The 21,230-nt window shown below is 39.3% G+C and overlaps 1 protein-coding gene across 5 annotated transcripts in view; it reads left to right on the top strand.

The window, feature by feature from the left end:
• Nucleotides 1–21,230, top strand: part of RIF1 (replication timing regulatory factor 1) — a 67,895-nt gene that overhangs the window by 10,916 nt on the left and 35,749 nt on the right. For all 5 annotated transcript variants that reach the window (XM_075070231.1, XM_075070230.1, XM_032780962.2 and 2 more), the window contains 11 exons: nt 1,349–1,500; nt 3,536–3,656; nt 6,125–6,298; nt 6,619–6,729; nt 7,018–7,080; nt 8,854–8,954; nt 12,645–12,731; nt 15,316–15,389; nt 15,564–15,744; nt 18,119–18,226; nt 19,706–19,852. In XM_075070231.1, coding sequence (XP_074926332.1) covers nt 1,349–1,500; nt 3,536–3,656; nt 6,125–6,298; nt 6,619–6,729; nt 7,018–7,080; nt 8,854–8,954; nt 12,645–12,731; nt 15,316–15,389; nt 15,564–15,744; nt 18,119–18,226; nt 19,706–19,852 — 1,319 coding nt within the window. The remainder of the gene's footprint in view (nt 1–1,348; nt 1,501–3,535; nt 3,657–6,124; nt 6,299–6,618; nt 6,730–7,017; nt 7,081–8,853; nt 8,955–12,644; nt 12,732–15,315; nt 15,390–15,563; nt 15,745–18,118; nt 18,227–19,705; nt 19,853–21,230) is intronic.

Here is a 21,230-nt window from a genome sequence, read left to right as displayed (position 1 = left end):
TATTTCTTTTTATGGCACCCAAAGTGTATTGGGTTTAGAAATTCTTGCTCTGAATCTCTTGGTTTTAGAGTTTAATCCTGAATAGAGAAAGGATGATGGGATTGGGAGACAGCCATAAGGAATTGAGCAGTAGAGTTACAATAAGGTTAGCAGTCATTCTAATTTCTTTGGTTAACGAGGTCTATAATATGGGTCTAGCTCCTTTTGGAAATTGCCTCCCTTTCTCAAGAGATTGCTCCAACAGTTTAATTGTTTCAGCAGAATGTAGCTGTGATCAGATCTCCCAAGTACAGAGAGAGAGATTCTCAGGTTGCTAGGGCTATTTCCATAGAAGGCTTTAAATAACAGGACAGAGATCTTGAACTGGATGCTGCATTCAAGAATGAGTTGTGCACAACGTGGAGCATTGATACGCTATGTGATCATCAGAGCCTCACTTCCAAAGTTTCAACACCATCTCTCTCAAATTCTGCTGCCCACAAATGGATCTTTCAGAGCATAGATTAGCTGTACCAGAGCTCTTCAGGCTGTGCACTTTCATCCAAATTACAGAGGTCAAATAGCTTCAATTCAGAATATCCATATGAATTTGATAATACACCAAGAAAACATACCAGTATTGGCAAACCCAGCTCAATATTGATCTTTGAGTGAGCTGAATGCTTTGTTTGTAGCATAAGAAATATGCAAAATTATAACTTAAGCCCTGATTCACACCTTCATTAGGCATAAATTAGATTTTGTTTTTCTCCTATTCCTTCAGGAGACAACTCCCCTAAGCATTCATTGCATAAATTATCCCTATTAGTTAAATCCTAATTTTTCAGGTTTTTTTTTTTTGATACCATATTTTTCCTTTTCCACTTTCCTTGATTTGTCACTGCTGTATCAAAGTCTTGCCAAATCTGTGATTCAGATAAGAGGGAGATTCCTTATTAGATAATTTCTTTTCTACCATTTAACATCTGCTAATTTGGATCATTTATTAAAACTAGCTTTTCTAGACTTGGATTCTTTTCTTCCAGGATTTGTATGGAAAAGTTATTTTTTCTTCCTTTTTTTATTCCTCTGAGTATTTTTTTAACAATTACTTTTTCAGTGTTAACTGCTAAACAGTTTCAGAAGTACTTGTTCTGGCAGGCTCCTGGTGGAAAATGGAAATGAGTTTTTTGATAGGACTGAGTACTTAGAAAATCTTCTGATGGAGAAGACTGACTCTTGCTGAATTAGTGAATGTGTTAATTGAAAGAAAAGAACCTAACAGTTTAGAAATTTCCCTTTTTATTGTGTTGCAAAACAATTTAGACTTTTTATTGCATCTTTTAAAATGTGTTCTTTGTCCCTCAAGATATATTGTGCAGTGCAAAAAGGCTGAAATTGCTAATGCAGCCGTTGAGCTCTATCCATGTAAGAACAGAGGCTTTGGCACTAACGAAACTGGAGGTCTGGTGGTATTTACTGGTGAGACTTGGACCTCAGCTGCCTGCCAACTTTGAACAGGTAACAAATGCAAATAGTTTTAGCACAGTAGTTGAGCCTATGTTTTGTTCATGTAAAACTTAAATTTGCTTTATGATTATCTTCTTTTGGTAGCTGTTTATCTGGACTCTCTGTAATCTTTAGCCATAAAACAATTATTAAAAGGATATTGTCACTCTTGTATGCTCCAAGCCTGACATGCTTCCAATAATTTAAGCTGGTAGGTCAATATAAAAGAACAGTGTGTACTAATGGTACACATACAGCTCTAAATTAACTATCAAGAGGAATTACCTGAAGTAACTGTGGACTGCTCAGATAAATCCTCTACTCAATACACACCAATAGTCAGACAAAATACGCTTTCTATAAGGAATAAAATGGAAAATATTGATGTAACATTTTCACTATATAAATCAGCACTCCTACAACACTGTGTTTGGTTCTCATCATCCTGCCTCCACATAGAAAATTTTCCAGATGGAAAGAGACTGGAAAGATCAGGATTTGTTAGCTTGGAAAACATAAGAGGGGATATAAAAAAAATTAATGGTATAGTAAAGGTAGATCAGGCACTTCTGTTGTCCTTGCTCAGAATACACAGAGGCATTCAGTGGACAAATAGAAAATACATCTAGTATTTGGCAGCCTGTTTATAAAGTAGTACTCTTAGCAAGGAGCAGCAGTTACCCTGATCTTTGTGATATGTATTTATTCTCAGTTAACTTCTATGTGAAATAAGAGCTGCCATACTTCGTCAATGATGGTTTGACTTGCTCAGTATCTTGTCTCCAACAGTGGCCTGTACCAGAGCTTTGGGGGAGCATACAGAGCAGGGCAGTTATGAAGCAATCCACCCCTATCTTCCAGTCCCAGCTTCTGGTAGTTAGGCATTAAGGATTGCCCTGAGCATGGTTACATCCCTGACCATCTTGCCATTAATGGACCAATACTCCATGAACTTATTCATTTCTTTTTCAAAGTTTAAGAGGACACTCTCTTTTTAAAATTCAAATAGATTTCAAGTAAATAGTAGTTTTTATGTATTATGTCTACTCTTGAGTCTTCCTGCTAGTTTTTATGCGTTTATAATCACAGCTGCCTACTTTTTCTATAGACTCATGCAAACAAGCACAACTGACTAGTGTGTCACAGTCACAACAAAAAAGACCATATTTAAAAAAAAATCTTTGTTATAGTAATGCAGGTGTTTGTAACAGTAGGTAAAGAATTTTATGTTCAAGAACAGTGAGGTTGGTGTGTTAATGTCTTCGTTTTCACCTATAAAGCCCTAAATGATTTGGGCTTGAGCTACATGGAGAGTGACACTCTCTCAAGTGATACTGCAGCAGTTGTGATAGAGTGGAGTGAAGTTTACAGCCCCCTAGTCAAAAAGGGATTGGACTGATGTATTATTTTTTGAGGGGCTCACTCTCTATATCCAGTTGTGCGTGGACCTGCAAGACCTACAGATTGATATAGTGATGGAGTGAGGCTTGTTCTGGAATTAGTCAGGCTTTTCAGTTAAGTTAATTTTAACACCTTTTTGACATGTTTTGACTCACTCTGGTAATGAACCTAGAGACTTTGGTAGATATAACTGGAAAACTACAAGGAGTAGTATAATTGGACTGAGCACATGAAACAAACTGCTACCACTGGATTTCATAATTCCATCAAATTATATTCCAGGGTGTGATTAAGTGAAAATCTTACTTATTGAGCTATGCTTTTGATCTATCTTTTTAATATAGATAAGATTAGATAATCATATGAAACAATTGCAAACTGTACTGTCTCAGTAACATCTCATTTGAGATATTTAACTTTCATTTGATAACATTATTGAAAATTTTACTGATTTGGTTAGTCATTAAAATGAAGCTGCTATATATCAGAAATAACTTTAAAACAAGTAGATTACAGAGCAGGTTAGTCTTTGTATTATTCCACTTTCTCCTCAGAGAAGGTATGATGCAGATTTGAGACTAAATGTACTCTTATTCCTCTTCCCGTGCGTCATACACGCTATTATTGAGATTTGGTGTCTTTGCAGGTTTGTGTTCCATTAATCCAAAGCACTTTAAGTGTAGATTCTTCTGTTGTACCTCAAGGAACTCCCTCTCGTGCAGCAGCCAATCAGAGTTTAGCCACAGCAACATCTGCACAGAAATCAGGTACAAAATAAGCCCTGCTTCCAAATATAATTCAAATGCTGGAACTAAGTTTAAAATAAACTTGTGTTAACAGAGGAGCAATAGCAAACAATTTATTGATATTGCACATACATATCAGTCTACTGGTTTAGAATAATTTAGTAGCTAGTAAAACCAAGAAAACTTTGTATCTGTTTTAAGCCTACAAAACTATTCAAATCTGAGAATACGGGAAAGAATTCCTTGGTGCACTGCGTTGTTCCTAGGGATTGCAGGTATTCTTTGTCCTGTGTCTGTAAACATTATTTTATATTTATATATAGTTAAGTTACATTTGTTCGTTTGCATACTGTGTGATATTCTTGTCAGCCATAAGCAGATTCATCAGGGACCTCATTAGATCTCTTTTGCGTATACCATGATGCAGTTTGGATGGATGGTTGCCAGTGATGGAATAAACAATTCTCAGTTCTAAATTACTTTCACGTTTTCGTCTAGTTAAACCATTCATTTAACCTTAACATGCAGTTCTTTTTAGTAGCTCTAAGTGTTGTATAAATCTCTATCTCAGTTGAGGCTTTTTTTAGAAACAAGTGGACTTAAACTTTAAGATTATGTAAAATAGTTTTAGTTGCAATAGAGTGGAGGATAAAACAACATGTGACCTTCTGAAAATTGTTCTAAGATATATAGTTAAGTGATATGCAGAATTAAACTTGCATGCTTAAATATTAGGTGATGAATGCTTCAGATTACAGCATCAAAGCACCAATCTATTTTTTTCTCTTTTCCAAATCCCCTAAGAGCAGAACCTTTTTCCTTCTCATATCTCTCTTCCGCCCCAGTCACCACCTTCTTTGCATGGGAAACTTCTCCTTTCCCCAGTACGCGTTTGATTGGTATATCACAACTATTAATATTAGACTGGAGTCTCCCTATTAGTGGTAAGGCAAGTCTAACTTGGAAACATAGAGGTCTGATCACTGACGGTCTTAAGTCTTATAAAACAGTAAATATATTTTCCTGTCCACTATAGGCAGACATCACCCTTAAACAATGATAAATGGTGTATCTGATTTTTAGAAGCAGACTTTGTGCTGGTCATATGGAAGGTTCATATGGAAGGGAAGGTTCATATGGAAGGGAAGTGAAAGTTTAAGTATGAGGCATAGGAAGAGAATGGATTTTCTTCAAACCTGGAAAACAGGACAACAAAAATGCATGTTAACAGTGACAAATCTGTCAAAAAGGCAGATTTTTGTTTAACTGACTAAAATAAGTTTTTGAAAAATGGTTCAAAAATGATTCTTGAGCTAAAACCTCAAGGTAAGCAGTCCTGAAGTACAGGTGAGTCTCATCTTACACGGGGGTTCCGTTCCTTGGTTAGCACATAAAGCAAAAACCGTGTATAGTCAAAATTACATTGAGTTGAATGGCGAGCGGAATCGCCCGCACTACAGTTACAGTATTAAAATAGTTATTTTTTTTGTTGTGTTTTTTTGCTGACCACGTAAAGCTGAAATTGCGCATGTTAAATGCACATAAGATGCGACAGACCTGTAAACTTCTGTAGTTAGGGCCCTATCAAATTCATGGCCATGAAAAATGCGTCACGGGCCCTGAAATCTGGTCTCTTTTGTGCTTTTACCCTCTACTATACAGATTTCACGGGGGAGACCAGCATTTCTCAAATTGGGGGTCCTGACCTAAAGGGGAGTTGCAGGGGGGTCGCGGTATTGCCACTCTTGCTTCTGTTCTGCCTTCAGAGTTGGGCAGCCAGAGAGTGGCAGCTGCTGACTGAGGACCCAGCTCTACAGGTAGGAGCCTAGAAGTAAGGGTGGTAATTCCATACCATGCCATCCTTACTTCTGCTCTGCTGCTGTTGGCGGCTCTGCCTTCAGATCTGGACTCCTGGCCAGCAGCCACCGCTCTCCAGCTACCCAGTTCTGAAGGTAGTGCCGCAACCAGGAGCAGCACTGAAGTAAGGATAGCAGTACCATGAGTCCCACACAAGTCCTTTTTGGGTCAGGACCCCTGCAAATACAACACCTGAAATTTCGGATTTAAATAGCTGAAATCATGAAATTATGATTTTAAAAATCTTAGTACTGTGAAATTGACCAAAATGGACTGTGAATTTGGTAGGGACTGTATATAGTATAAACTCCTTAAAATAAAGGATTCTGATGGAAACTCTGATAGTTCCTTAAATAAAGCATTGCTAGTAGGTACTTTAATATAGTGGAAATTTTTGGTGATTAAGACATTGCTTTGCGGCGAAAAACACAAAGCTGGGAGTTTGGAGACTTGAGTTGTATTCCTGGCTTTACCACAGTGGTTAGGCTGAAAATGTTCTCTTTGCCCATTTGTAAACTTGCCAGACTTAATTTTTATATATTGTTTGGATCTGTTTTTCTTTTTGCTTAAAAGTGGTTCATTTTAATGTAGTTATGATGTAGTCACAAGAATTGTGTTGTTCTTTTCCTTAGGTTCTTATCCATTTGGAAGTCCGGTCACTCCAAGGATAAACCTGAATTCTAGTGTATCAGGAATCATAGTGATCCCCTCAATTCAACTTTTGGGAATTGAAATGCTGCTTCACTTCCTGATGGGGCCAGAAGTTTTGGCTTTTTCTAAGCAAAACAAACTTGTACTTAGTCTAGGTATTTGCACTATATTTTTCAAAGCACTCTTGATCCCAAGGGTAGTTTGAAATGATTACTTTTATTTTCTATAATATTTTGTTAAACCTAAAGATGTACATAATAGATAAGATACTTAAAATAATTAATTGTAGATCCTAATCTTAATATTAGAAGCTATTTTTATCACATGTTAATATAGAACACTTAAAGAACCCACTGTATTTGATTTTTCTTTTAGGCTATCTCTTGAAAACTCTTGACTGTAAAAAAAAAAAAAAAAAAAAAAAAAAAAAATATCCACATGCAGTATGTCAGTTTTGTTTTCTGTTTTCTCCTAGAGCCTCTTCAATATCCATTGATCAGTAGCTCTTCTTTTTTTTGTAAGCATGCCAGCACACTCATAAATGCAGTTCAGGAAGGTTTCATTGCAATTGGAAAAGAGGTTCCAGGTAAAAATTTCATGGTGAAATAACCTTTTTATTTTGAGATGAAGGAAAATAAATTTAAAAAGTAGGGAAAAGAGGATTTTTAATAGAGTAATAATGAAAGTATTCAAATAGCATTTTTGTTATCGACATATCCAGTTTTGTGTTTGACTTTTTCACGTATGGGTTGTAGCATTACATTTTAAATGTAAGTCCATAATTTAACACCTGTTTTCTATGCGCATTGCTATTTCTTTTGCTTGGTATCCTTCACTGACTTCTGTGAATGGAAATTTCACTTTTTGTTTGCAGATGCCATGCTAAATATTATATGGAAGCATATTATTGGTTTTGTGAAATCAGCTATTGAATCAGGTAATAACATTTATTTCATATCTATTGTGACCAAAATATGAGGTGTGGTTTGTTTGTTTTTTTTGTGGGGAGGCGGGGTATGCTCCTGAAAGTATTTGACTATTCAGTAAAATTCTCCATAAAAACCCACTATTTCTAGGACACTTTTATAAGACACAATCTAATTTTGTACAATATATGCATGTATAAATATGTATGCAAAAGGGACTAAACTGTGCCACTTTTGTAATGAAGTCCTTCTCATGAGTGAGGGTTATGCAGCCTAGCCCCATAATGTGAGGGTATGCATCTTAAGGATTACATATCATATATTAAAAATTTAAAACATCAGAATGTGAAGATACCAAAATCATCTCCATGTGATCTTACTGCTGTACGTCTTGTCCATTTTCCACATTATTTTTTTATATCATGTCTTAGATTACATTTTTCTTAAACAGGGTTGAGTGATTTAAATCAAGGCGAATTTAAATTACTTAAACTTGATTTGGAAAAAAAATAATTTATTTGAGTCAGATGGGGCTTTTTAAAACTTGGGCTATTGCAGCTTTAGATTACAATTTGTAATGAACTAAACTGTAAATGCTGTCTTTTTTAGAATTCCATTACTGGTGTAGGGTATCTTATCTGAATTTTACAAAACTCTGCTGCTATAGGCAAAAACAAAAACAATGAAAATATTAAGTCCTCGATGCTGCAAACATTTAAGCAGGTATGTAACTTTACTTACACAAATAACTCCATTGAAGTCAACAGGGCTACTCATGGTTAAAGTACTTGTGATTAAAGTTAAGCATTTGTCTAAATGTTTGCAGCGTTAGGAGCTAAAATTTTATTTTTAATATATACTTTTCTTAGTGGCATGAAATCTGTCATTTCAAAACAAAATTGCGTCAGTGTTAACAGTGAGAAGTTTAGACTTCAGTACATTAACTATGTTATGAACTTTTAAAACGTTTTTTACATTTTAAAAAAGGAGCCGAAACTTAGCCTCACAAACCCATATTTATGCAATTTCTGATGGGATTTTTCAAAAGTACCTAAGCAGTTTAAGAGCATAAATTGCATTGACTTCACACTGCAAATGCTAATGGAAGACTTGTAGCCTAGTCAAACATTTCCGCTTTCTTGACCTGTAGAGGTTCAATATGTCAGAAAGTGATGGTTGGAAATATAACACAAGCTATTATTTGCTTATCAGGTGTTTTTTTTTTTTTTTACTTTCTGATGCGCTCACAGTAAATATAAGATCTTGGCCATGTCTTTTTCAGCATAGATGAACATTTAAGTGTGAATTTTTAAGTAGAGAGAATCCTTCTGTAAAATCTGAAATTCTAAAAGGAAACTGAAAGACAAGTACAAAACATCCACACTAGTAATTTAAGACTACAAAATGAGAAGAAAGTAAAGAATTTGTAAATCTGATTTAAATTAAAAAAAATTTTTAATCCACTCTGCTCTGCAGAGACATCGTGTCTCAATTATTTAGTAAAGTATCTAGCACGCTTACAAAATATTTTATTTATAATCTGTTTCTCTGGGCAATTCATTTTATATCTTCAAAATGGCAGGAGAGTGGAACTGAAAATTGACATAAGGTGCTACGGTCCACATTATGTATTGATTTTTTTTGGAAAATGTTCTTGTCTTAAGATGCATTTTGTTGCAGTAAAAAGAATTTTTAAATGGTGATCTCACTAATCAGTGCTTTGTTCTGCCACTATTGTACCTTTATCTCTGGCTTGATCATATTTTTTACTTTTATTTTTTTAGGCAATAAGAAAGAGAGGCAAGGTTCAGAAATGTTAACAGTGTTATTACAGGCCTTAAAAAACATAGTTACCTCAAGCACACTTCCTGTTCAGAAAACACTGGTAAGTTGTTTTTGTTTCGTTTTTTTATTAAACTGATAATTTCTTAGGTACTGTTAAGTAGATACCGTTGTGACCGGTTGGGTCACAGAAACCCCCTTGGGAATGGCCACCTGATGTGCCTAGACCAAGGGTCGGCAACCTGTCAGAAGTGGTGTGCCATGTCTTCATTTATTCACTCTAATTTAAGGTTTCGCATGCCGGTCATACATTTTAATGTTTTTTAGAAGGTCTCTCTCTACAAGTCTGTATATTATATAACTAAACTAGTGTTGTATTGTAAAATAAACAAGGTTTTCAGAATGTTTAAGAAGCTTCATTTAAAATGTTGATCTTATGCCACCGATCCACTCAGCCTGCTGCTGGTCTGGGGTTCTGTTCACCTAGGCCGGCAGTGGGCTGTGTGGGGCTGGTGGCCGGGACCCCAGACCAACAGTGGGCTGAGCAGCTCAGCTCACTGTCGCTCAGGGGTTTCATCCTCCGGCTCCTGCCAGCTGGAATCCTGGCTGCTGGACCCACTCAGCCCAGTGCCGGTCTGGGGTCCTGGCCCTGCCCACATACAGTGGGTACCTACCTTCTCCCTGGTTCTGGCCCATTCTTTTCCTCTCTCTGCACTGAGCTGAGAGTTGGAGTAGACTGAGCACAGGGCTGGGAGTGAAGGGTCTGGCCAGGAGCTAAAATGAAGTTGTTGGGGTGTGGGGCAACTTACCTGGGCAGCTCCCATGTGGAATGTGAGTGAGGGTGCAGGGCTCTGTTTGGTGCTCGGGGTGGGGATGTGCAGGGTGCATGGGATGTGGGGGGGGGGGCTCCTGGGGATGTGGGGGTGCAAGAGTCAGGGCAGAGGGCTGGGGGGTGTGAGTGGGTGCAGGTGTCAGGGTAGCGGGGGTCTGGGGATGTGTGGGGGTGCCAGTCAGGGCTGGGTCATGGGGGGTCAAGGAGTCAGAGGGCTGGGTGGTACAGGGCTCAGGGCAGAGGGCTGGGTGTGTGTGGGGGGGTGGGGATCAGGGCTCAGGCAGAGGCTGGGTGACTGCACCCCTAGAACCCCTAACCCGCTGCTCCTTGTCCCGACTACCCCCTGCTGGGACCACCACCCCTATCTAAGCCTCCCTGCCTTATCTCCTGACTGCCCCCGCCCCCCCCCAGGACCCTACCCCCCTAACCGTTCCCTGACTGCCCCAACCCTTATCACACCCCTACACCTAGACAGACCCCCCTGGACTCCCATGCCTATCTAATCGCTCCCCACCCCTGACGGATCCCAGAACTCTGGACCACACAACCCCTCGCACCCACTCCCTGCCTGTCCCCAACCCTCTCCACACCCCTACCTCCTGGCAGTCCCGTAGAACTCCCGACTCATCCAACCCCTGCAGCTCCTTGTCTCCTAACCACCGCTCCAGAGAGACCCCCCCCCCCCAAATGCCCCAGGACCCTCTTTGCTCCCTGTCCCCTGACATCCCTGCCCCTATTCCACCCCAAACGACCCGGACGCTAGCCCCATCCAACCCCCCCCTCCTGTTGCCTCTCGGACCCCACACCTTGCCCTCTCCAGAGACCCCCACCCCTAATCACCCCCCATCCTGCTCCCTGTCCCTTGACTGCCCCCACCCCTTAGCCAACCCCGGAGCCGGCCCCCTGACCATGAGGCTCCTTGCTCATCCGGAGCTCTGCCGCCGCTGCCCCCCGGCACGCAGCCCTGCTCTACTCCGCCCCGCCCCTCAGAGCGCTGTGCGCGCGGCAGCAGGTTTCCAGGTAAGCGGGGAGCATCTTTCCCTCCCCATGGAGCCAAACACTGCCCCGCGGAAGCGCGCAGCCCCGGCCCCCAGAGCTCTGCGCGCGCGGCGGCAGGGGTCTGAGGGAAGGCGGGGGAGGGACCAGCGGCTTGCTGCGTTAGGTGAGCGCTCTGGTGTGGGACTGCAGACCCCGCGGCTTGCCGCGTCGGCAGGATTTTTAATGACACGCAGAGTCCCAGCAGGCAGCTGCTTGCCATTAAAAATTGGCTCGCGTTCCATCTTTGGCACGCGTGCCATCAGTTGCCGACCCCTGGCCTAGACTATCTCTGAGCCAGTTTTTCCTGGCAGCTTGGGACTTCAGTACCTTGCCTTGTTTGAGCCAGACACGCTTGCCTGCTGCAATCATAGATTCAAGTCTGAACCACATCCCCCCACAAAGCTGCAGGCTTAACTGAAAACAGCTTAAGAAGTGCTCCTGTCTTGAGCACTTAGATACCCAGCTCCCAATGGGGTCCAACCCCCAAATAAATCTTTTTTACTCCGTATAAAGCTTATACAGGGTAAATGCATGAATTGTTCTCCCTCTATAACAGCAATAGAGAGAGATGCACAACTGTTTGCGACCTCGCCCCCCAGATATTAATACTTACTCTGGGTTAATTGATAAGTAAAAAGTGATTTTTGTTAAATACAAAAAGTAGGATTTAAGTGGTTTCAGGTAAAGACAGACAGAACAAAGTAAATTGCCAAACAAAATCAAACACGCAAGTCTAAGCCTAATACAGGAGGAAGCTAAATGCAGGTAAATCTCACCCTCAGAGATGTTCCAGTAAGCTTCTTTGACAGACTAGCCTCCTTCTAGTCTGGGTCCAGCAATCACTCACACCCCTGTTGTTACTGTCTTTTGTTCCAGTTTCTTTGAGGCATCTCCGTGGGGTGGAGAGGCTGTCTCTTGAGCCAGCTGAAGACCAAATGAAGGGGTTTCCCAGGGGCTTAAATAGACTCTCTCTTGTGGGTGCAAACCCCTCCTACTCTCCTATGCAGTATCCAGATCCAAGATGGAGTTTTGGAGTCACATGGGCAAGTTTCATGTCCATGCATGACTCAGTTGTTTAGAGGAGTTTCCAGGAAAGCTTAGATGTGGATTGGCATTTATCAAGGTCCATTGTTAGCCAAGTGCTCCCAATTACTTGAATAACCCCTTTACACTATTTTGACCAAATCTGCCCTAGGTGCTTTCTATAGCAAACAGTTTAAATACAAACATAGAGCCAATGCTTGTAACTTCAGATATAAAAATGATGCATGCATACGAATAGGATGAATACATGCAGAAGAACATAACCTTTGGAAAGATATATTACGTGACATATCTAGCATAAAATGTATTCCAGTTATGTCATATTTATACTCGAAGCATATTTCTATAAAGCATTATGGGGTACAGCATCACATTAAACCTATAATTTCTTATGTGCTGTTAAGTAGATACTGTATAATTGAAACCTTGATTTTGATACCAGTTTCTTGCAATGGCTGCACCAAAACTTCAGATTCTAAAGAGATGATCATTTTTTAAAAATAATTTTATAAAAATTACTAAGTTCTCTTGGCAAACTACATAGATTGCTTTTGTAGGAACCCTTAAGGAGTATATATCAATTGTCAGCACGAATCCCATGGTGTGAGTAATTTGTAGCCCTTTTCTTCCTAAGTTAGCATTAATTCAGAGAGCAATTGTTTGTAAGGCTACTTTCTTTATGCCTACGGAAGACTTCAAACCAGTTGTTAACATCTGGTTTCTCATTTACTTGTTTAGTGTTTGGCTCTTGCATAGACATTTATACATAGTCTGTTCTGAAAGATTCTTTTTTTTTTTTTTTTTTTTTTTTTTTTTTTTTTTTTTTTTTTTTTTTTTTTTTAATACTTGCCTGTTTTCTTGTTTGCTTCCCTCCCTCAGTCCCTAATTGAAATTACAATTAAAGAATTACCTTCAAAAGTATTGGGGTCACCAGCGTATCAGGTTGCTAACATGGATCTTTTAAATGTAAGTAAAACCTTAGTTATATTTTTTAAAAAATGTGTTAGTGTTTATACTTTGAGAGAGGAGTTGGAGTACACTGAATATTCATGATACCCTATGTAAGCCAAAAGAGCCGTATCTTGGTGAAATTATACAGTTCTCACTGGTATTTTTATTTTAGAATGTCTGGAACAAGTTTAGCATTTCCTTGTCATAGACAGTTTAACTGCATCAATAATTGAGATTTAAAATGAGTTGAAACAGGGTTAGCAATTCCTTGCGTCTGAAAAATATTCTGAAGAGACATTCATGAAAGTGACCTCCTTATATTGTTGAGCACACTTTATTGCAGGGGTCATAGACAACATGGTCTATTTATATAACTTTTTGTTACATGTTATTGATGGAGCAGTATGTTGATTTATAATCTAGCTAATTGATTGACTACAAGTATGGTATGTCACAAAAAATGTTCGAGACACAAAATAATCAAACTTAGCTAGCATATTGCTAAAAGTCAATAACCATACACCGCAGGAAGGAAAGAGTTAATATCATACCAGTCCTTCTGGGAAACAGTTTCTTGCAGCACTGTTCAGTTCACCTTATACACAGTTTGCTCCCAAAACAGACCCTAAACCATTTGTATTTATAGGACAGTTGTTTACTAGTTAGCACTTCATAGTCAGGTAAAATTCAACCCGCCAGTTCCTTAACATATTCCGTATCTTCCTTATTTTTGTTTTGGATACTAGCATTCCCAGTACTAGTCTGCAAAGATACCTCACCTGCTTGTACCAGGGCAGACCATTAATCTATTTTGCCTATGACAGTTTACTAGCCACTTATGCCAAATGTTGAGTTGTCATGTTCCAAGGTTTTGTGGGATGTATCAGTGAACAAGTGTGATTTTAGTATTTTGAGCAGAACAGTACAGCTCAGTTGGCATAACTGCCTAACATGCATGCACACAATATTCATACTGCGTGCTTCAGACATATTAATGTGGCGTAAGTAATACATTTTTAATGTATGTTGGCTAACAGATGGCATTCGCTAAATCTTGGCTGGGGCCAAATTCCATCATGAATGTGCTGCTGAAGGCCATGTTAGTAATTGGCAATTTGACATGTGATACACAATGCTCTGCCCTCTTGGGTTTTTTTTCTGACGTTGCTTGTCGTTTAGTATTATAGGATGTATTTCAAAGAAAAAAACATCTAGACTTCTAAATTACTTTGAGCCAAGGATAAATCATCACTGAGATGGTTAAGCAGTATCCAGAGAAGACAAACTTTAGTAGAGGCAAGGAAATGCACTTCATTTTGAATAAACAAGTTGTATACAAGTACAATCCCTTTGCTCACTCATGTCCAATATGTGCTGCGTTTAGTCTCTCACTGGTCAATATGGGTCCCCAAGAATAAATTTCCCCTCAAGCCTCAAAAGGATTGCATGGAGCAGCCAGGTATTTCTGCCTAACATCCTGTAGCTTGACAGGGGAAGCATGGGGACATCCTCTTTCTTGAGTCTTTGAGATCCCCAAGTAACTTTGTGATTACCTGCAAGGACAGGTTAACATCAGTAATGGGACCCCAAACATCTTCAAAGTAAGTCCTCCATCTGTCAATGCAGTTCTCCTCTGTCCATCAGATCATCGCTATAGTTGTAGCTTTTCAGTTGTCTTCCAATCCCCACAAAGACAAGGGAACTGCAAAGAATGAAGATCTTTCTTCCAGAGCCAGAAGGTGAGAGATCTAATTGGGTGACAGTCCTTGCATCTCAAGATCTCTCAGAAATCAGTACTAGGCTGGCTACTGGGAGGATTTGCGCTCTTATGTACTAGTGCTGCTTTGGATAAGTGTCCTCAGTGCATTAGTCAGACTATTGATACCTATGGTTTCAATGCTATGGTTCATGTAGGTTTGTAAAAAACGTCATGAGCCTCAGGTGAGGCATGAGTTACAGTAGACTCAAGTTATCGGTCATACCTCAGTAGCAATGGCTACAGACAAACCTCTTTAACCTGTATGGAAGCACTCGAGAGAGCATGTTTCTCAAAAAGAATCAAAGAAAAGTGCATTTAGGTGAAGGAGAGGGACTCTCTCCCCATATCTGTGTAATTTTTCTACCAAGTTAATTTTAAAAAAATTTAATCCGATTTTGAGGTTTAGTTGCTGCTGTAGGGGTTGATTAATCTTTTTAATATTTGGCAAATACTAAATACGTTTTGGCAATAATTTGGCAAATGCAAAATCTGCCGTATAGACCTCTGGCAGTTTTTGGTGGTTTTCTGCACTAGGTAAGGGTGTTTGAATAATTTTGATTCAGATTTCTCTTCTTTCCACCTCCAGATTTCCATTTCTAGATGTTATAATTGTGGCCACATATTTTTGTACAGAATTCAAGTTCAGAATTTTAGTTGACTCTGAATAAATTACTGGCCCGTGGAGTTAAATTTATATAGCTCCTATATATTGCATTTCTGAATCATTAACTGGAAGAAAAACCACCCTATATACTATTCTGACTGTGTAATAAAAACTCCATTAATGAAAATACAGTTCAAAAGGCTGATTAATTTTTTATTTTTATTTTTTCTTGCAAGGGAACACCAGCTTTGTTCTTAATTCAACTATCTTTCCGTAATAATCTGTTGGAATGGTGTGTAACAGATGAGAGGTAAGTGATCCTATTCTGGAACTATTTGAGAATGTTCATTTGTTTTGTTACCAAACTTGCCCTGTTCTTCTGTACCTCAGTATGCTGATTATTTTTTAAGAGGCTTTTCCTGTGAATTTTAAGTATTACTTCCTCCCATAATTGCCTATCTAACCTTTAAACTTTTGTTTTTAGGTTCTTCCTGAACTTGGAAGTCCTTGTGGGTTGTGTTTTATCTGGCCCCACATCTCCGTTGGCTTTCAGTGAATCTGTGTTCTGCATTATTAATCAGTGTGCAAAACAGGTGGAAAATAAGGAACATCTTTGGAGAATGTGGAGTATTGTAGTTAACCCATTGACTGAATGGATTAACCAGGTATAGTAGTATACCAAATACTCATAAGCATTTTAGTGTGTGATTGCCTTATATTCTCATTGCTGATAACATAAAGGCAAGAAATAGCAAATTTTTACATTTTGGTAAATTCATGCCTCTTAACAAACAAACAAACAGGAAAAAAAAAGCACAGCTATGAAAAATACAGTTATCAGTCACCTGCCCAAAGAGTTTACATCCTTAGATAGACAGAGACAGTGCAAGTATTACTTCATCTTTTTACAAGAGAGAGTAAATAATTGTAGTTTGTAGTTGATCAATAGTGGAAGGCTGTCCAAAAGTAGATTTAAAAGTATGGCTCTGTTCTGAAAAGTGATGTCAATATGACATTGCTGATATTTCATATTTCTCAGATATCAAATGTGAATACTTCATAAGTGCTTTTATTAGCTTCAGTGGAGTTTCACAGGTGTTATGAAGAACATAACTTGCCCTGCAGAATTTTTATGGCTAGTGATGATTGAAAAGAAGAGTCTAGGTTGATGCTTTGTTATATAAACCAACCTTTTGTAAACTGAATGTTTTTATGTAGGGTCACTGAAATAAAGTGTCATAATTTAGTCACTTTTCAAAGTAAAATTGCACATCAAGTAGATGGAATAATAAATAACTTTCCATAATTGATTTGTGTTGTAGTATTTTCTACTCTTCAAAATTAAAGGGACCAATTATGTTAATCATAAAAATCATTGCTGGTAGTTTGTAGATGATGCAAGTTGGAAGGGTAGTAAATGACAGGCCAGTTCTACAAAATGATCTGAATTGCTTGATAAACTGGGCTCCTTTGAGTAACACATTTGAATCCTGCCAAATACAAGGTCATATGTCTGTACCAAAAAAGTAGGTCATACTTATATGATGGGGGCTACAGCCTACATAAGTGACTCTGAAAATAATTTGGGGTGGGTCTTTATGTCTAACTCATTGAAAATGATCACCCATGTGAGGGTCTGACTAAGACAGCTTCTCTATACTTGTAGGTATAAGTGGGGGGAATGTCAATCAGAAATGGAGACATAGTATTTCCTCTAGTTGACGTTACTGAGACTGTTACTGAAATGCAGTATCCAGTCCTAGTTTCCACATTTCCAAAAGGATGCTGACAAAGTGGAAAGGGTTTTGAAAAGAGCTACAAAAAATGATTTGAGGTCCTGAAAACATGCCTTATAGTGAGACACTGTTTACTTATTTTCAGTCAAAAGAAGGTAAAAAGTGAGTTGATCAGTTTATAAGTACCTACATAAAGAGAAACTTCTATTAGTGCTCTTTTACCGGACAAGGATATAACAAGATTGAACAGCTGGTATCTGAAGCTAAATACATTCATACTAGACAGAAGGTGCAAATTCTTAACAATGAGAGTAATTAACCATTGAAACAGCTTACCCAGGAATGAGATGGCTATTAGCCAGGATGGGCAGGAATGCTGTCTCTAGCCTCTGTTTGCCAGAAGTTGGGAATGGGCAACAGGTGATGGATCACTTGATGATTATCTGTTCTATTCATTCCCTCTAAAGCACCTGGCATTGGCCACTGTCAGTAGACAGGATACTGGACCAGATGGACCATTGGTCTTACCCAGTAGGGCCGTTCTTATGAGATGGAGAATCTGTCATGTGAAGAATTTTAAATGAAAACTGAATGTCTTTCTAAAATATATACTCTGTTTTAACCAGAAGTTATAGGCTTAATGCAGGAATCACTGGCTGAAATTCTCTGGCCTGTGTTATGCAGGAAGTACAGCTAAATCATCATAATGGTCCCCTGGCCTTAAAACTATGAATAGTTTTTAAAGTATTTAAAAAGTCACCTAAATTACCAGTAAAATCTCTAGTTATTACTAATAATTCTATTCTTTTAGATTTCATTTTTTCACTAATGTTGATTTTCACTAGTAGCTAAAAGCCCATGCTGTCACATGAGTGTAATTTATAACTTTTTTTTTTAAAAAATCAAAAATAGCTGCAAATTTAAAAATTGGACGGTAACAGCTGATCTCAGTTATGATTCAGCCTGGTGATACTGTAAACAAAAATAGCTCTCAACTATGCTTGTGTTGGTTTATATTGCTTCAAAATGATTCCTGGAATCCTGTTTTACAGGTTGTTTACTCTCTCTCTTGCATTTTTCTCTTGACAGTGAAAACTAAGTGGTCATTGTTGTTTTTTGTTTAACTAGTTGATAGACTATTTTTAGATTCTCAAGCAAACACTGTGAAATTAAAAAATGGAATTACTCTAGTCTTAACTTGTAAAAGCTTTATTTAAAAAACTAGAAACCAAATTTAATCTAGATGTCCTTTGCTCCTTGTAGGTTGCTTATCTAATAAGTTACTGTTTTGTGGTTTATTTAGACTAGTGAAGTAAATCAGGGAGATGCATTGGAACACAACTTTAATGCTGTTTATAGTGCACTGCTGTTACCCATAAGCCACATTTTCCCTATTCAAGAATTTCCACAGGTAAGAAATGAAAACAAATCTTAGATTCTGTAAAAATGCAGTGTTTCTAGTAAACATTGGCAAGCTAATCTTCCTTTGAGTCTAAGATCCTGAATCTTATGTAAGCTGGCTCCATATCAGCTCACACCTGGCTATTCTTAAATCTTTCTCTTTTTGTCTTCTAGAAACTTTTAAACTGAGTGTAAGTTATTAATTTTTTAGTTTTTCTACTTACCTGGAAATTTTTGAAATGAGCACCATGCTGTATATACAGCTTAAAAAGAGCTAAGAGGGCATATGATTGAGGTTGCTAGACTCATGAATGGTATGGAGAAAATCAACAAAGTGTTATTTACCCTTTCACATAGCACACAAACCAGAGATCACCCAATGAAATTAAAAGGCAGCAGATTTAAAACAAACATAAGCAAGTACTTCACACAACACAATCAACCTGTGGAACGTGTTGCCAGGGGATGTTGTGAAGGCCAAAACTGTAACTGGGTTCACAGAAAATTAAATTCATAGAGGATAGGTCCATTAGTGGCTATTAACCAAGATGGTCAGGGATGCAGCCCCATGCCCTGGGTATCACTAATCCTCTGACTGCTAGAAGCTGGGACTATATGGTGGGATAGATCACTTGATAATTGCCCTGTTCTGTTCTGTTCAAAGCATCTGGCACTGGCCACTGTCGGAAGACAGGATACTGGGCTAGGTGGACCATTGGTCTGACTTAGTATGGGCATTTTTATGTTGCGTTCTTAAAAATAAACTTGTGTTCTGTATTGTTGTGTGCTCCTCAGGTTAAGGTCTTATCATTTTGTAGTCTTTTGATGATAAAAGCAAAACTTTGTAACCACAGGGTTTCTTATCTATATCATATCTATATTTAGATCTTAAAGCAGTGTAGTTTTGTTAACTGAAATGTGAAAAAGCTTTTCCTATTAGAACAGGGGTAGGCAACCTATGGCACGGGTGCTGAAGTCAGCACGCGAGCTGATTTTCAGTGGCACTCACACTACCCGGATCCTGGCCACCAGTCCAGGGGGCTCTGCATTTTAATTTAATTTTAAATGAGGCTTCTTAAACATTTTTAAAGTCTTTTATTTACTTTACATACAACAATAGTTTAGTTATATATTATAGACTTGGAGAAAGAGACCTTCTAAAACCGTTAAAATGTATTATCGGCATGCAAAACCTTAAATTAGAGTGAATAAATAAAGACTTGGCACACCACTTCTGAAAGGTTGCCAACTACTGTATTAGAAAAATATAGACGCGGTTTCAGTTACTTGATATAGTTCTACTGACAAAATAGAGAAAGGAATATAAAAACACAAAATCAAGATTAGATTTGGTGGATCTCTCCCCAAGATTCAGGAAGAAAATCAAATAGCTTGCCCACTTTGACTTCTGACGTACAGAAAGAAGGAAAAATTGTGCACACTCCTATTTTGATTTTTATATGTTTAACTTTTGTTTTGGTCGTTGAAGCCCACTGTGAAGTCCTTGTTGCGCACCTGGTCAGAGCTGTATAGAACATTTGCCCGCTGTGCTGCGTTAGTGGCAACGGCAGAAGAAAATTTGTGCTGTGAAGAACTTTGTGCCAAAATATCTGGGCTAGAAGATGAAGCCCTAGTAGTAAGTATAAATCACAATATTAAATTATATAAAACTCCTGCTGGTGCAGTCTGCATATGGAAAAACACTCCCACTTTAACTTTCGTTTTGCATTTACTCAGTTAAATTTAAATTTAACCATCAATCTTTGTTATAAGCCTAGTCAAACCTAAACATAAGGAATTGAATTATAAAAGTATGTCTGCACCAGTGTTCCCTCTAATTTTTTACATTACATGTGTGAAATGAATTATGTGCACCAAAATGGAGGTGATGTGTGACACATCACCTCCATATTGGTGTACATAACAGAATTCATGTGGGGGGGGTGGGGCTGAGGGGTTCAGAGTGTGGGAAGGGGCTCGGGGCTGGGTAGAGGGTTAGGGTGTGCGAAGATGAGGGCTCTGGCTTGGGATGCGGGCTCTGGGGTGGAGCCAGGGATGGGGGGATTTGGGGTGCAGAAGGGGGCTCATGGCTAGGGCAGATAGTTGGGGGGGGGGCCTCTGGGGCCAGAGATGAGGGGTTTGCGGTGCAGGCTGCCTCAGGGCTATGTTGGGGAGAGAGGACTCCCCCCAGCCCTCTCTAGCCGCAGCAGCTTAGGGCTGGGTGAGAGGCACCTCTCTCAATGCTGCGCCAAGTCCAGGGCAGGTCTGTGCTGGGGCCAGCAGGGAGGGGCGCCTCTCCCTGCCACTGCAGGTCCATGCCTTGGCCAGCAGGGAGAGGTGCCTCTCCCTGCTGCAGCCCTGACCCTGCATGGGGTTTAATAGCTATGTGGCCATGCAGCTTAAAGGGAATTTAGGTCTTGTGGCAAATTGCCGGTATTGTTCTCTGGGTCTCGCGCTTTCTCTTCTCTGGGGTAGGTTCAGGGCGATATTGCTTGCCTCTGAACCAGTTCTTAATCACTCCCCTAGTGTCCTTGGAGTAATTTTATCAGACCAATTCTGTGGTAAAAGGACAGCTTTTGCATTTACACAGAGTTCTGCTGCTGCTCTGTGTAAGACTGAAAATTCTTGTTGGCTGAGAATTAGTCCTGGCAATTACAGCCAGTAAGGCGTATCTCGGAGTCTTCTATGAAAGCTAAGTATAATTGCTGTTTTTCATCTGCCAGGGCCATTTCCAGGCACAGCGAAGGAGAGTAGGGTAAACTGGGGGACAACTGAAAGGAGCAGAAGGTGCGTTCCATTTGTCAGGGCAGCAGGTCCGGAGTGGAGGGGGGGGGGGCGGGGGGCGGGGGGGGGGTCCGTTGTTGATGAGAGATATTGTTAACACTCTTTCCATTTCAGCTATTGGAAAGTGTGCTTTCAAAGAGGCAGCCCAAAAGCTAGTTAAAAAATGGAGTCTTGCAGCTTGTTCCAACTAGGAGGGTAGATTGATGATAAACCCAGTTACTTTTGGATAA

The sequence above is a fragment of the Chelonoidis abingdonii genome, chromosome 10, assembly GCF_003597395.2.
Source record: "Chelonoidis abingdonii isolate Lonesome George chromosome 10, CheloAbing_2.0, whole genome shotgun sequence".
NCBI lineage: Eukaryota > Metazoa > Chordata > Testudines > Testudinidae > Chelonoidis > Chelonoidis abingdonii.
This window is presented reverse-complemented; position numbering and strand designations above follow the sequence as displayed.